General features: G+C 42.5%; 1 protein-coding gene across 1 annotated transcript in view; it reads left to right on the plus strand.

Moving 5' to 3' along the window:
- The window catches only part of LOC122810728 (cytochrome P450 4F3-like), a 3,229,861-nt gene that overhangs the window by 1,753,336 nt on the left and 1,458,653 nt on the right, over nt 1-17,872 (plus strand). The window contains exon 8 of the mRNA XM_044082292.1: nt 10,653-10,818. Coding sequence (XP_043938227.1) covers nt 10,653-10,818 — 166 coding nt within the window. The remainder of the gene's footprint in view (nt 1-10,652; nt 10,819-17,872) is intronic.

The raw sequence follows: 17,872 nt of genomic DNA on the forward strand, positions 1-17,872 counted from the left end.
CTTTTGTTACTCATTTCATGGAAAAACTGTGCCTTCAAGCATCAGATCCCACTCCACCAGGGCCACAGCTACCTCTGCAGCTTTCCTGAGGGGGGTTCCTACCATGGACATTTTGGAAGCATCCACTTGGAGTTCAGTGCACACATTCTCCAAACTCTATCACCTTCCACTATACTCTAAATCTAGAGCGGGATTTGCCACAGCTGTCTTGCAGGGCATCCTTGCTCCTCCTAGTTCCACTTAGTGCCTGCCACCCCTACTTAGCTTTGGGATTCTTCCCATCTGTAATGACTGCAGCTGTATGCACGATGAACATAGTACAGTTTTGTACCTACCATAAATGTAGATGTTCGAGTGCTCATACAGCTGCAGTCCAGGTTTCCCCCCCTCCATCCCCTCTTAGGACAGGCCTTATGACAAACACCTTCTCATACAACCTATTTGGGGTATTCTTTTATGGTGTATTTGCTTGCAACTACTGTTTTTTGATTATTCTATATTGCATGATTACATAAATTTATGTTTTGCCTTCCTTCTGGGGGCACCTGACATCTGGGGCAAGAAAAACTGAAGAAGATGGCGTTGGCTGCCTCTTTTATACCCCTGCCGCACTGACATCAGGGAAGAAGCGACGACAACCGACGCCGGACCTAGACTTTGGAATTCGGCCGACCGAGGACCCGCCTGATGGCAGGATAACCCATCTGTAATGACTGCAGCTGTATGAGCACTCGAACATCTACATTTATAGTAGGTACAAAACTGTACTTTTCTAAAAATGTTAGCTTTTTTCTGTAATATTAATATTTTATTGTTAATGGTAGTGTGTTAGTTTAGTCTGCGTCCTTCTGTTTGTACGTTAGTGAGGTCTCTTTGTGTGTTTTGGCACCCTTTTTATAGTGGCAATTGTTTTCCCATTATTTTTCTCATTGTTGTTGTGTATATAGCAGTTGTTCTAGCTGGTTAGTACATTTTTGTGTTGATCAGTTGGTTATTTCCTGGTGTTGACCTGTGCTTGTCTTTTACCAGCTCTGTTTTTCTGCATGCCCCCTTGGCTGTAGGTAGTTTATCATGTCTGATAAGACAGTTGGCTTTAAAAGGTGCTCCTCATGCAGTCGGAAGATGCCCATCTTCGATTTGCAGGAGGAGTATCTTTATTGTTTGGGCATCTACCACCTGGAGGTTGAATGCAACATTTGTGCTGCTTTCAACCCCAGGGCTTTGGTTGAGTGCCAAAACAAGCTTATTTTAAAAGGATTAGCTCATGGGGGGGTCTCTTGGCCTAGTCCCCTGCCAAGGCTAGACCCTCTGAGCACAAAAGGAAGGTCCCCTTGCACCCCAGATCTGACCCCAGCCTCGAGTCAGTCAGATCCAACACCCTTGGATGCTAAGATCCGCAACTGTCATGGATCTGGAGCTTCCACTCCAAAGCCCTCAGATCTGAGGTCATGGGAATCCACTCCTGGATCCAAGGTCTCTAGTTTGAGGCCTGGACCTGCCATGGATCTGGCTTCCTTGGATCAGGGGTATGTGGGATCAAAGTGTTTGGATCCTACCTTTTCATTGGATCTGAAGAGGTCAGATCGGAAATCTGTGTTTGATACCACTATTGTTATTAAGGATTCCCTTTCAGGTTCCGGCTTGGGGCAGGTCCCCTTCAGTCTCCAAGCACAGAAGTTGTTTCTTAGAAGTGAGGTCCTTGGGATCGAAACACCTATCTCCGGCTAGGTCCTCCCCCACCTCTAAGTCCTCGAGGAGTTTACTCCCTTCCCATATGGACAGGATGATGAGGTCCTTTCTCAAGGCTCAGATTGAGTTGGGGCTTCTCGGGTCCCCTGCCCATCTGGCTAAGGGGCCTTCTCCTATCCCTTCTTTGACTTCTCGTCCAACTAGGTTGGTTTCGGACCTTTTGGCCCTGGATTGCACAGGAAGTGAGATGGGGATCCCTAGGGATCTTTCTGTCCCTACCCCGTCTGAGCCCCTGATTGCTTCTGCTCAGCCTCCCACTGGGCAGGCAGAGTCCTAGGCCTGAGCAGGCACTCCAGAGACCTTGGGTGGGGGTTCCGGACCCATTTTCTTGGACTGGTCCCTTCCCCTTGGTGCTTTGGCCCTTGACAGCTCGGGGCCAGTACTTTCCATAGGCCCAGAGGTTCTGGCCTGCTCTGGTCCTTCTCCCCAGACGCGCCTTTCTGCTGGGAGTGGGGATGGGGCATTGTCCAGTCCTTCGGCTATCCGGGTCATTGAGAGGACTTTTACCTCCCAGAGAGTTTCCTCCCAAGCCTTTCAGGGACCATCCCAGCCTCTCTGAGCGGACCTTACTTATCCTACCCCAAGTAAGCCCTCTTGAACTAGCCTTCAAGTGGGAGGTGCCCACTTGAGTTCCCCCTCTCATCCGAATTCTCCCCCGAGCCACCCCTGGAGGAGGTTCCCCAAAAGAGATTGCATAAGAGGAGACTCCCCTGCTGAGTCTCTCACCGAGAATGTGGACCTTGATGAAGGGGATGGGTCCCCTAGGTCTCCGTCTGAGGATATCTCCTTTGGAAACATCTTGGAAATCCTTAAGCTTAAAGGTGGTTCGTCTTTCCTCCCCCCATCCCCGAGGAGTCCATCTTTCAGAAGGCTTTAGGGAAGGGACCATCTACCTCCTGGGTTCCCCCCTGCAGACAAACTTGTAGACCTTCTAACTCAGCAGGGCATGGAAGGAGCCTGTTCCCACAAGAGCAGACATATTCTTCAGTCCCCCTTCTGACAAGCAGTTTGGGTTGAAAGGCATGCTAGTTGATGCAATCCATGATGACTGTCACCACTAAGAAAAAGCTGGCGGAACAGAGCACATCTGTCCATGCCCCCAACCGTGAGTCATGGGTGATTGGCAGGCATGAAAAGCGGGTTTTTCCCCTCAGCTACATTCGGTCTGCAGGTGCTTAACTACCTTGTGATGGAAGGAGCCTCTCGAGTGTCTGGCACAGGCATGCCTGTTTGGCATTGTGCCTGGCTGTGCCTTTGCAGATTTGTGAAGTCCTTCAAGGCATCTTTCACCAATGCCCCCTTCAGTGGGTCTACCCTGTTTGACCCTTCAGTCAAAGAGACTCTCACCTCTTTCCGAGAAGCCCCAACAGCACTGCTGAAGTACTGCCCGACTGTCCTGCCCTGGAGGCAGTTGGGGGTCATTTATCTTTGCATCCTTTGGCCTGGGCAAGTATTACAAAAGATTGTTGGGTGCTAAACATAATTTTCAGGGGTTATTCTATTCCTTTTCCCCAGTCTCCTCCTCCAGTCAGGAGATACCTCCCTGATGCACCACCCCATCAGGGGGAGCTAGCTCAGGAAGAAGTGCTCACACTTCTTCGAAAGAGAGCCATCCAAGAGGTCCCCTCCCAGGACAATGAGATTCCTGAACTTGCTCTCACTTTTTTTTTATTGCCAAAGGCAGGGGGACCTGCATCCAATCCTGAACCTCAACAAACTCAATCCCTGTGTCAAGAAGTCCAAGTTCCGGATGATCGCTCTCCAGTCCATCGTGCCTGTGTTGCACAAGGAGGACCAGATGTGATCTGTAGAGATCCAAGATTTGTGCTATCATATAAAAATAGACAGGCGCTCCAGGAGATATCTCCTCTTTTGAGTAGGGGCCAATCAGTACCAGTGGACCCTGCCCTTTGGTCTCACCACAGCCCTCCAGGTGTTCACCAAGTGCATGTCAGAGGTTGCAGCTCACCTTAGATTGCAGGGATTCCAGGTGTTTCCATACCTCAGTGATTGGCTCCTCACAGTTCCCATGAAGCATCATCTGGCCACTGCCTCTCAGTACCTATTCTATTTGACCAGTTAGGCATTACAGTGAATCTTCCCAAATCCAGCCCAGTTGGACACTGTGTCAGAGATTGCAGCACTCCTGCTCTGCTGGGTACACCTCATCAGATCTCATATTCAATGTCTTCTTGATCTGTCTCATCCCCAGGGCCACCTTGTTCTCAGGGCCAGAGGGTCCAGTGCAGCGGCGAACTATCTAGTGCCATTATCCAGGTTTCACATGAGGGTTCTGCAGTAGACTCTAGCCATTCAGTGATCATCCCTGGTTCATCCTATGTCAATTCTGATCTGCCTCACACCAGTGTGCAGGCATCATCTCCTTTGGTGGATCCAGTCTCCCGACCTCCTAGCAGACAGACCATTCTCTTTTCCTCCCCCAGTGCCACAGTGACCACAGATGCTTCCCTGCTGGGGTGAGGGGGCATTTTCAGGGAAAGACAGTGCAAGGCACGTGTTCCAAAGCAGAGACCAATCTGCATATCAACATCCACATGTTGTAAGCCTTCCAGGACTGCCTCCCTCTGTATACCATTGCAGTTCACATGGAGAACATGGCTGTTGTGTGGTACATCAACAAGCAAAGGGACACACACTTGTATTTGCTTTGTCACGAGGCCGTGAGAGTGAGAATGGGTGATGATATCCTTGGGATACTTTCTCATTGAAACCCATATTCCTGGAGAGCCCAATGTGCTGGCAGGCAGACTCAGCAGGGCAATTCTGAGCCCTCACAAGTGGTCCTTGAATCCTTCGGTGGCGAAAAAGATCTTCCTTCGCTGGGGTCAGCCTTAGCTGCAATCTGATTGCTTCCCCTCTCAACCACAAATGCAGCAGGTGTTTTGCCCTGATTCCTCCAAACAGGAAGTCCCCCAGAGATGCTGTGTCCACGACTTCCCCTCGAGTCTCCTTTATGCCTATGCTCCCTTGCGTCATTCTGACAATACTTCAGAAAGCCCATCACCTCAAGGCCACCTTGATCCTCATTGCTCTCTTTTGGCCTCAGCAGGTGTGGCTTTCCCATCTTCAGTCTCATTTGAAGTTCCCCCCTTGGGTTCTAGAACCCATTCTGGATCTAATTTCCCATCCCTTTCAACTTCTGATTCCCAACCTACAGATGTTTCATCTGACAGCATGGTTTGTCAACTTCCAGTAATCCTGAATCAGCCCAGGCTACCTTCTTCTAATAACATTATCCTGGCCTCTCAGATGTCTTCCACTAGAAAGATGCCAGTAAGTGGAAATAGTTTTCTATTTTCGCTAAGCAGCGCAATCTCAATCCAGCTTCTGCTTACATTTCAGACGTTTTGCTCTTTTTGTCTGTGATGTTTCAGGACAGAGCTAGCTTCTTGACTATCAAACTGCAGTTCGCTGCTATTTCCAACTTCCATGTTTGGGAGGAACCTGCCTTCTCTCGATTATGTAAAGCTTTTTTAAAAGGGGTTTTTCTGCTCCAGCCTCCTGTCAAGGATCCTTCCCGTCCTTCGGACCTTTCTTTTTTTCTGAAATCTCTCACACAGTCTGGGTCTGCTGCCACATGTGATATCAAATTTTTCTCATGGAAGATGGCTTTTCTAGCCATAACCTCAGCTAAAAGAGGTTCGAGTTGCAGACTCTTTCTATCAAACCACTTTTCATGGTTTTTAATAAAGACAGAGTGGCCCTTTGAACTAACCCTTCATTCATGCCTAAGGTTGCCACTAAAGCAAATCTGAACGAGTCAATCCAGTTGCCAGTCTTCTACCCAAATGTTGCTAATAAAGGGGAATATCCCTTGCATACACTAGATGTGCATAGACACCTGCATTTCTACTTAGCTAGGACAAAGAGTTTCCGCAGGTCTGACCAGCTGTTTGTGGCATTCTGTCTTAACAAGAAGGGTCAGGCGGTGTCCAAAGTGACTATTTCCCATTGGATTTCGGTTTGCATCTCCTTGGCTTATTCATCCAAAGGCTTATCCTTACCAGGGCCAATCAGACCTCATTCCACTAAGTCAATGAATATGTTAGCTGCCTATTTTGCCTGTCATTCCGTAGATGACATTTGTGCAGCAGCTACCTGGTTTTCCCCTCACACTTTTGTTAGTCACTACAAACTTGACATTGTCCCCAGGAGCAGGGCTTCCTTCGGCTCCACAGTTCTTCAGCATGTTCTTCCATGGGTTTAGGGTAGCTGGGGACTCTGACGCAAGAGTGAGGAATAGTGACATGGATAACATCAGGTAAAAAGTTATGTACTTACCATAACGTGGCATCTGTGTTATCCTGTGTCACTATTCATCACTGTCCCTTCCCCCATCCCCTGTCCTGTAGGATCTAGAGGATGAGGAGATGTCCTATTTGGTGGTCAGGGTCTTCCTTAGCTACTTTCTAGCTTAGGGCAAACTAAATCCGAGGGATTAAAGGGCAGCAGGGGATCATGGGAGTGTGAGGAGCTTGCACCTAAAGCTGTCTAAAATGTTGCTGGCTCGAATCCGATGTCTGATTCACCACCCAAGAGTGACAAATAGTGACATAGGATAACACAGATGCCAAGTTATGGTAAGTGCATAACTCTTTTTCCTTCAGCATCTTCTCTGAGAATTGTTGTACATTCTCTCTGATCTTACATGCTAGCAAGATTCTTAACAATATTCAGTGAAGATTTTAGTTCAAGAATACATTTCTTTTTTTTTAGCTCTCATAGTTTTTTAATTAAGCCATTCTAGTTATTCCTGTAATACAAAGACATACGTCTGGAGCGTTTTTCCAAGGGCTTCCTCTGAATATTGGCTTCGTTCTAAGTCGGACTTTCCCGGTAAACAAATGTTAAACAAATAAATTATTTTTTAATTCTGCCTCCTTATATGGATCACCATAGTGCTTCAGAAGTAGAAAGAGAAGCACAACAGTGGGCCAACAAAAATAATAAAAGTACAGAATACAGATGACATGATATAGTGTGTAGAGCAATAATTTTTCTCTTAAATCGTCACAAGCCAGGTGTACTTATTCATTTATTTTGTATATTTTTTACTTTAAGCATATTGTTCATCTTGGCAGCTCCCATTTTTAGGGGAAGCCCTGACATCAAAATTCGGGGAAGCCCTGACATCAAAATTCTAAAACAAATTACAAAGTAGTATATAATACAAAAAAGTATATGGAGTTATAGTATATGCATGCAAGGGTTAATAATCTTACATAAGCTATGTATTTAGACAATATTGGTAATATAATTTTGGTTATGAATAACAGCAATCATGTGCTATGCATCAAATTTGCACCGATGCCAAATTAATACACACCAAGATATGTCATTGCCACAGAGATATAATAAATCAACACAATGGTGAGCAGTGAGAAGGGAAATTTCTAAGGATGGGGATATACAACAAAGACTCCTTCAGACTTCAGCTAACTGATAAATGTTGTGCTGCAGTATTAAAATTTAGTCCAAATTGTTCATACTCACCAGTGTTAGTAATAGGAGGAAGGGTGTCAACTACGTCAGGTCATAAAGTTCTGTGTATGACTTCACAGTTGCTACAGTTTAGGGACTGTTAAAAAAAAGAGTAATGCTCTTTCTTAAAAGTCATGTTACAGGAGATGCCCGTAACCTGTGTTAGTAAGAAGGTCCACACTTGAGGATCTGTGGAGTAAAGCATTGTTCCTACAGTCATAGAAAGTGCTAGTCACTGCCAATTTGAGCTGATGTTAAGATTAACAAGTGTCATAATTTTTTTTTTACTAGATCACTGCATTCTCTGTGTAGTGTAGGCATACTTCAGTGCACACAGTTTTGTTTAAAAGGGAGAGCACTGCAAGTGAGATAATGTATAAAGCTGATGAGATTCACAGGAAGCATCTGCAGCAAAACCTGAAATATTATTATTATTGGCTCCAGATAGCAATATATAAGAACCAGTAGCAGATTGCAAATGACCATACTGGCAAACAGTGAGAAGGTAGTAGCATGGACTGTGTACATTGGTACGCCTTGCTTACATGATAAGATGGTGATCTGTAGAAAACATCTAATCATTAATGAACCGATACCTATATGAAAGACAGTTCCTGTTCAAGTCTTAAATGTTTACATTTCTCTGCGGTGCAGATGGTCATACCATCCTTGGAGATGAGAAAAAAGTAAATGTCTTTCCTCAGACTAACCATGGACTGAATAGTGTGGCTTTAAATTGTGAAGACGTCAGTAACTGACCACTTTTCAATAACCAGGTTTGGAGAAAGTGCAGTATTTCCTACAAGCAAAACCAAGCTTTATTTGTTACAGAGATATTGCCTGCATGTACCGAGTCATTTTAACACACTCAAAGAGTGTGGCGTTACCACAGGAAAACCACATCAGGTTCACAAATATAAACAAACAGAGTCCAGGACTGATCTTTGAAGAACACCCATCTATGAAAGGTTAGGTCCTGTCTCAGTGGAATCGCACCAGGCTGAAGACTGAAAAAGGGGATGGACAATCCGCCTGAGCTGTTATAACTTGAGGGAGAGTCTTCACAAACTGAGATGCTTCAAAAAGTGATGACAGAAATTTTCTGCAGTATGTAGTTCATCTCATTGTGATCTTATTTCAGCTATAGAATATCTTGGGGTCTGTGTGATTAAAATCCTGTAACCTGGTATGTACTGCCATGCCCCTCCCAGTTGACAGTAAGGAGGATTTTATGCCCTTCTCAGCATTGCAACCATCTGCAGACCATCGAAACCAAAAGAAATCGAAATTTTTGCAGACCGTTGAAAGCAATAAAAAACGAATTTAATATTCAAAATGATTTATCCTCCTGCATGTGGAGAACAGAGCCTGCATTTTATCATTGGGAATACATAGCATTTGTGATATATTCCCCACATCTTATGTCACTGTTGCACTGTTTAGCAGACTAAATTGCCCAGAATTTCTGCTTTCACAATGTTTCATTTGCATTACTTTACAGACTGTGAGGGTTTGTTATATGCTGTTCAGTCTTGGCTTTTCTTACTGTACTGAGTGTGCTATATTTAGGTGTGATTTTTTTTTTTTTTAACTGCCCCCATTCCATTGTGTATGACTTTAAGAGGCATGCGGATTCATTCTTCCTCATTATTGCTGTATCCCTGTTCCTGTCTCACCAATGTCAGAATTGTCTATGCATTTGGCTTAGCTTAATGGGGTTTTGGCAGCATTGAAATATGCCCTAGACACTGCCATGGATGAGCATTCCGGTTCATGCCCAGCCAAGGTGCTGAAAGGTTCTAGCCATGGTGTGTGCATGTGAGTGACCATAATCAGTATTTTTGGTTTCTACTGGGATGACTGCTTTTCAAAAATGAATAAACTAACTAAATAAATAATTAAACAAAAATCTCATTTTTAATAATAGATGTAGCTGTCTTTTCCAATCGATCCCCAACACTGACAGCATAGTACAGTTACCAGTAAATTGTCTCCTTGCGTAATTTAGGTGCAATTTTATTGAACACTCAAAGCACTGTGATTTACTATTGATGCAGAATGTACCCTTTCTTGACAGGAAAATAATTAATTGCTTTAAAACCAAAGTATTACCATATCCCATGCTGCACGTAGACTCTTAATATGATAATAACATGGATCATTTCTTTAAAAACAGTATCCATCTACTTGTGCCTCTGTAAATTAAATGAAAGGATGATTTGATTGTGCATGCTTCATTTTTTGTTTTTGTTTGTTTGTTAAATGACAAAACTGACAGGGAACTAGATTTTGTTCATAGTCAGTAAAGGAAATGAAAACCAGGTGTACAGAAAATGCTTTTTGATGTTTAAAAAATGTGTGTCTAATAGGGATGTCTTTTTCTTTGGTGATCTCTTCTATTCTTCACAGACCTATTACACCGAAAATGGCAGAAGATAAGTTAGGGATAACATATCTGACTACTTCCTGTATCTTGCTTTACATTCATGCCACTTAATGTCTAGAGGCAATTCCTGAGCCAGAGTTTTTATCGCTGTTTTATGTATTTGTTAACTGGGAAAGGCCCCTTTAGTCTTGACACCAGTTCTCTTCCAAGGGTAACCAGTAAGTCCTGTCTTATTAAGTGACTGCCCAGAGCCACAGAGTTTACATGTGAAAATTAAGGGCATCAGACTCAGGACTGCAGAATGAAGTGAAACTTGTGCAAATGTTAAAGTTAAAGTACTTAAGGTGAAGGCGTGTTGAGTTAGTGACTACTACTAATCAGTTTCACATAAAATCTCATTTTATAGCATATAAAGGCATTCAGATTCAAGTAAACTAAGGTGGGTGTAAAAAAAACTTTATTTCTATAGGAGCACATGTTAAATCATACTTTATATGAAACTGACTGACACTAGAAACAGAAGAACATCAAAGAGGTCCCACATTTTACTCAGTCTTTTTGCTTATATTGTATTGACTTTAATTTGTACAGGAAATTTTATTTTGTTTCTCTGTGAGTATTTCAGTTTGTGCAAAGTTGAGGTTGTGTTTGTAGATGTCAAAACGGATGGAATGAATGTTGAAACTAATCATTGCTACCACAGTATGTCTGTTCATTCATTAATCAAGACAGGCACACGATTATATAAGCCTGTGTCCAAGAGTGACCTGGGAACACAGCCCTGCCTATCTCGCCCAGTATCACATAGTGCATAAGAGGAGTCTTAGGGACTAAATCCCAAGACTACAGGATGAAGCTCTTTTGAAATTCATTGTTTTATCTCTCTCTGCTGTATTGCCAAACACTAAAAAGTATACCTAATAAACAGTAGCACAATTCTAGGATGGCAGAGTGAATATATGTGTAGTACAAAATTGCAGTACACCTAGTGTGTTTCTTTTTTGTTTTGACTCAGATTTCGCAAAGCACTTGGAGTCCTTCACAGTTTTTCCAAGTCTGTGATAAAGAAGAGAAAGGAGTCCCTGGTCCAGCTACAGGAAGACCTGAAGACTGGGCAATTCAGTGGTACTAAATCTGGAAAGAAGCATTTGGACTTTCTTGACATGCTATTATTAACCAAGGTAGGAAAATCAGTGCTTATATAATGTAGATTAATTCCCCATGTATAAACTGAGCAATATTTCAAGTTAGGTTTTCAAACAGTTGTACTTCCTTTTTGTTGTGCCATCAATAACCTTGTTTGCATATGCTGGGAAAATTAATAAAAAGGATTCACTATTATTCAAAACTGAAAGAGTTTGTAGACTCAGCTGCTGTTGTGAAAGTTGGTAGATAAAGCCTTCATTGTAGAAAATTAGTGACAGCATTGCAAACGTGATTTTGATAGCTGTTGGTTATTATGTGAAATAAATACACACACTGATGTTTATTTACTTTGGTGAAAGCTCTGAACTGAAGGAGATTGAGATGGAGGCATGCAGTCACTTATCTGCACTCTGGATTGCAGACAAGGCCAACTTCCTGATAATTCAGACATGTTACCAAATTTCAACATCAGCATATCCAAAATGGAAATTTTGGGAGCAACATTTATAATAAAAGGATGTATATGTATGTGCATATAGATATATGTGCATATATATATATATATATATATATATATATATATATATATATATATATGTGGGTCAACTACGGTTGATTGAAAACTCACTTGATTGAAAAAGAAATTACTAGGACCACTTCACTGAAAGCTCATTTCACTAAAAACTCACTTGACTGAAACTCATTTCATTGAAAGGCATAAATGGTCTTTTCCCCACTGTAGTGCGACCCTGGAGTTAGTATATAAAGTAAGGGGGGGTGTGGGGGGCAAAGCCCCCCAAATATCTTGGTTATATATTCTGTCTTGGAAACAATTATTTATTGCACTTGTAAGTATCACTGTATAGTTTAAAATGTTTCCCTTACTTTATATACTAACTCCAGGGTCGCACTATAGTGGGGAAAAGGCCATTTATGACTTTCAACAAAATGAGTTTTCTGTGAAGTGAGCTTTCAGTGAAGTGGTCCTAGTAATTTCATTTTCAGTCAAGTGAGTTTTCAATCAACCGTAGTCGACCCATATATATACATATACACACATACATACATATGTACTTAATTTTCCAGGCAGAGTTCATTGAGCACAGACATATATAATTGTGGATGTCATTTTTAAGTAGCACTTTACATTTTAATCTCTTCTACCTTTTATTGACCAGATAAAAGTGCACACAGTATTATCTAAGCTGTTTTGAGATTTTTGTCAGCCTTATAACTTTTTTAATGTATTTATTATGTTTATGTTTCTTTTCATGAACATTGGACTGATCCTAAGCACACACAAAACAAATATTGCATGCATACATCACATACCAAGTATCTCATTTCAAACTCAACCCAAGAGATATGAGAAATGTGGGAAACCAGGTCCAAGTGGAGCATTAGGGAAAAAGTCATGTTGTTTGTATATATTTATATATAGACACACACACACACACACGCACACACGGACACACACACACACACACACACACACACACACACACACACACACACACACACACACACACACACACACACACACACACACTTTAAGAAAGTCTTTTTGGCTTCTGATGCTGTAGATATAAAATAATAAAATAAAGAGCTTAGTGAGGAATATCTGCTGTAATGTATCAGAGTAATGCTATCGAGTTTAACCTTAATGAAAAGCCGAGGGGTAACTATGTACATGAGAGAGCGATATGAGAGTCAGGAAGTTCTGTACATGTGGAAATAATAATAAAGTGCTAAAATAAAGGCATGAGAGAGTGTAAAGATTGAAGTAGAAAAAGGAGAGAGACAACAAGTACAAATATGATTCTGTCATTGTCCATGTTGGTGTGAATGACCTGAGATGTACCTCCCAGGACTACATGAAAAGAGACATGGAGAAGCTCTTCGATCTTGTAGCCCAGGCAGGTATGACCCTAGCCCTGAGTAGCATCCTGCCATCACCCAGAATTATACCACAGTACAAGGACAAAATGATTGACTTCAACAATTGGCTAAGCTTATGGTGTCATTCTAAGGGGATCCAGTATCTGTCTGCTGGCATGACATGATCGACAGACCACGATGCTTGGCCAGAGATGACCTGCACCTGTCGCCCTTGGGATTCCGGATACTGGCTAAGGCTCTTGCCACCCCTATAGTGCCTTTTCTTAGGCAAGGTTCAAATGACAAATTCACCACTGTAACAGGTACAAGCAAGCAAAATCTGAGGGCAATGCTACTCAGTGCTAGAAGTCTAAACCTCAAAATGCATTCACTCAAGGCACTCCTTAAAATGGAGAACATCAACATCTGTGCAGTGACAGAGACCTGGTTCAAGGCTCCAGCGAGCACCCCTGCATTACTAGGTTATAATTTATACCACAACTTTCGGCCACCTAACCTGGACCGAAGCACTAAAGGTGGTGGCGTGTCCATATTCATTAAGGATATCCACATCTCCAGGCTAGTTGCTCAGCATAATGCATCTGAGATTATCCAACTGCAACTAACTCTGGGCAAGACCACAATCCAAATTGTAACTTGCTACAGATCCCCCACCATGCCCTAGGATTCCCACTTCTCATTTCTTGATACACTGGAAAATATTAGGGTGCAACTCAACACCCTAATAATGGGCAATTTCAACTACCCCACCATTAACTGGGAAAACTACTCATGTACCAAGTCTTTTGCTTAACATTTTCTGGAATTCATAAATTCCAATGCCGTGGATCAACTTATCCACACCCCCACCAGGAGTAGCAATATCCTAGACCTGGTCTTTACCAACATGGGTGACTGGTGTTCCACACCAGAGGTCAATTCCTCGTTGGTCAGATCCGGCCACAAGCTAATCAGCCTAGACATCCACATCCCACCCCCCATTAGGGAAAATCACCATAAAAACTTTCTCCAAAGCCAACTTCACATTTCTTAAGACAGAAGTGGCAAACTTCACGACAACCATGCAGACGGACAGTTGAGGTACGACTGCTGAATCCTACACAAATGCACTTTATAAGCACTTAAACGAGTGCATGGATCGTGCTATCCCTAACAGAACCAATCTGGTGGTCCCCTGCCATAAACAAACTCTACAACAGAAGAAAGAAACTGTTGCAAAAGAGAGTAAAATCCCATGATTGGAGGAAGTCCCTAATCAGCCTTAGTAAGAAGCTGAGATCCTTCATAAAATCCTCCAAAGCTAGTTGATATTGCCAACATTCTGGCAGATAGGTTCAGTGCTAACTTTACCCCCCTCTCACCCCCTAAAGGGCCCATCTCTATACCAGAAGAATGCAAAATTCCTGTAATCACGGTTGCACAGGTAAAAAACACTCTCTCCAAACCCAAGAACACAGCATTCATGGGACCTGACAACATCCCAGGCTGTGTTCTACATGAACTACAGAATGAACTGGCACCCCACCTAAGCACCATGTTCCATCATAGCCTCACCTCAGGCTTTGTGCCCACTGAATGGCACACAGCAATGTTTATCCCACTCCACAAAGGGGAAGCCACCACGGACCCCAGGAACTACCGCCCCATTAGCCTAACGAGCCTGGTCTGGAAGGCCATGGAACATATCATCATGGAACTTATAAACAAAGACATTGGTAATCTCCAAACTCTGGACCCCATCCAGTTGGGGTTTGTAAAAGGCAGATCATGTCTCCTAAACCTGATAGACTTCTTTGAAACAGTCACCAAATCCATAGACGAGGGTAAGGTGGTTCACACGGCCTATCTAGATCTTGCCAAGGCTTTTGACACCATTCCCCACTCTGGAATTATAGACAAACTCACTAAACTAGGTATAAATCCCTATGTCACAAGGTGGGTTTCCAACTGGCTTGCTTACAAAACCCACACTGTAAAGTAGCAGACTCCAAATCCGACTTCAGATCAGTGACAAGTGTAATACCACATGGTTCAGTCCTGGGTCCTCTCCTGTTTGGTGTCTACTTTTCTGAAGAACAAGCTAACACAGAAGGTCTTTGGCTAACGAAGTTCGCAGATGACTGCAAACTAGGAGCCATAATTGAAACTCCTAACGATGTGGACATCCTACAAAAGGGCCTCACTGAGACAGATGCCTGGTGTCAAAGCCATGGACTCAAGCTCAATGCCAAAAAGTGCATTGTCATTCCCTTTGGTAAAAACTCTCTACCCATGAGCTACCACATAGATGGTAGTCTACTTAATACCGAAAGTGTGATAAGAGACCTTGGGACACAGGTGGACAGTAGTCTCTCCTTTGATAATCACATTGCCACAGTAGTCAGGAAATCCTTCTGTGTGGCACACCTCATTACAAAAGGTTTCTCATCCAGGAAGAAAGACGCCATTGTTCCCCTCTATTTGTCACTCATTAGACCCATTATAGAGTACAGTGCCTGTTTTGGTATGTACCTCACAAGACATCTACAACAACTGGAAAGGCCGCAGAAATACCTCACAAAGAGGATTACTGGCCTCAAACAGATGCCCTACGCAGACCATCTCAACAAACTCCAGCTTTACTCTGTCGCATATCGCCTACTCAGAGGTGATTTCTGCCTAACATACAAAGCTATGTCAATCCCAGAGCTTTGGACATGTTCCACTTAAAGAAATCCCAATTCCTCCGAGCTACACGCACTAGGGACCTAAACCTTGTCACCACACTAAACAGAACATGCTGGAGGGATAGATTCCTGTCCCAGAGACTTCCCATACTCTGGAACAAACTATCTATCTATCTATATCAAACAAAGCTCCTCATTAGCACTCTTCAAGAACAATCTTGATGATTGGATGGGAAATAGAAAATTCACCCCAGGAATCAACTCTGTGGCTCTGCTCGACAGGGGCACAAGAAAATAATTTTCTTGGGTGGTGAAAGCCAGGGTACCTTTTTGGCTAGGCTTGTATAGGCCCAAGGGCTAATAGCCTAGTACCTACCTATAAACTTATGAACCAGACTGAAGATTGTATCACTTAAGAGAGAAGGACTTCAGAGAAGAAGGATACATTTTTTTTTTGCATTTGAGCAGTTGGTGCAGAGGATTAAGGCTATGAGCTGTTAACAGACTTCTTCCTGTAGTCTAGGGTTGGATACCTAACTGCGTTAGACTCTGAGCAAGTCTCTTAACCTGATAGCACTCCCTGGCTGAGTCTGAACTCCAACCTAGTTAACAAATACAAACAAGTAAATTTGTCCCTGCTGTTTGTCTGTCATCAAACTCCCTCATAGCCACTTGGGCCATTTGTTCCCCATCACCGTGGTGAGGGTTGGCTAGAAAGGATCATTATTGAGACAGGTATCAGGGTGAGTCACAATTTTTCTGCCTTTTCTGCTCTAGCCTTCCTTTGCTCACTGTGCAAAAAGTGGAGATAGGACGTGCAATGGGCCATATGTGAAGAATGTCCCTCACTTCTGCAAGAATGTTCCCTTGATGTGGCCCTTTCCCTCCCCCAAAGTACAGAAGGCAGTTTCGCTGGTCTTCACCAGGGAAATAGCACCTCCTAGTGTGCCCCCTGGCTTGATAACCACCTCCTAGTGGCAATCAGGTAACACTCCTTCACATCTCCCCCTTCCTAGCTCCTCCATTACCCGGGCTGCTAACTGGCCCCCAGTCATTTGGGTCGTAGCCAAGGGCTCCATCCCCGTGCACCTTGCAGGCAGGCAAGAAGAAGATTAGAAGAAAGGCCTATATGCTTTAAACAGAGATACATGTGCATGGCCATCTGTACAGCTGTAATGACTTTTATGGGGTGTTTATGCAATCTGGAACTTTAGAGCACTCGGGTACCATAGCTTGTGTTGCTTCTTACCATTACTACGTACAGTATACTTACTGAGTGTTACTTTAACTTTTCACATGTATATGTGCACACACACACACACACACACTAAAAATTATAGTGGATCATGGTAATGACTGGAAATTGCACTTAGAAAACATGAGAATATTTCTTGGATTTTATTTCATGCAAGTAAAATTTCATTTCTTTGAAGAATTGTAAATCAATGTCCCTGAAAACACTTGAAACCACTTTCTCAAATGTAGTAAATTGTGAGATAGGATTGAAGCCCTACAGCAGGATAGATATCGACAGTTCAGGAAATCAATAATAGTCCTTATTTCCATATGAATTAGATAAAAGACTAGCAGATGGATGAATTTTGCATAAAAGTAAGTAGTTTACAAGTAAAGTCTTTTAATGTTTTATTAATCATAGACACTGAGTCACTTACTGGACTTCATTTTGTGAGAGTTAACTTAATATAATAGCCACTTGATTAGTAGCAAGCTTTGTAAAATGAAATGGAACAGTGTGCTCTTCCTGGATTGTATAGCTACCCCGGTTTTTAGGTAAGGAACTTGTACTTTAATGCATAATTCCTCCATAACGAAATTATTGTCATCAGCCTTTTTATAGTTTCCACATTCATGAATGTGAAATATCCACGGTCAAAAATTATATTTTGGAACCTTTCACTTAAGGTGCTGATTACTTTCTGATGGGGATGGGGGGGTATACTAGATGCTGTGTTTGCCTTTGTCTTAGATACATCTATTTTTGTTTCCATATAGTGCTTATTACTTTATTGTTTCATGCTTTGCATGCAAAGTTTAAATCTTCTTGTTAGAAACTGTTTCTAGCATATCTACACTTTTGTCCTACGGCCCACACAGTGTTTTTTTTCCTTAGCTGTACAGGTTTCTCATTCTTTCTGTTTGTTTTTGGCTAAAGGATTGTATTTATTAGGTTTGAATGCTCGGTAGTAGCATATTGGCTTTTTCGTTAGAGCTGTCATTCAGTATAAAGATCTAATCCAAGTTTTCACATTCATATAGTAATGCATATTTGTTTGTACTGGATCTTGCTAGGAGTGAAAAGGTGAATGATGGAAGCTTTGTTATTTTTATAAAAATGTGACCAGGGAATAAGCACTGTTGGGTAGCAGTGCATTGTTATGAATCCCTGGATACTTGATTGTAATCAGAAGGTCTAACATTTGACTGCAATAATGTTGATTTTCCAGACTGGTTCAGTAATTGTCTCCCTGAATTTGTAGTTTTAGTATACTGGTCATATCTTATT

This window comes from Protopterus annectens, chromosome 9.part0, assembly GCF_019279795.1.
Source record: "Protopterus annectens isolate FY-2018-M chromosome 9.part0, PAN1.0, whole genome shotgun sequence".
NCBI lineage: Eukaryota > Metazoa > Chordata > Ceratodontiformes > Protopteridae > Protopterus > Protopterus annectens.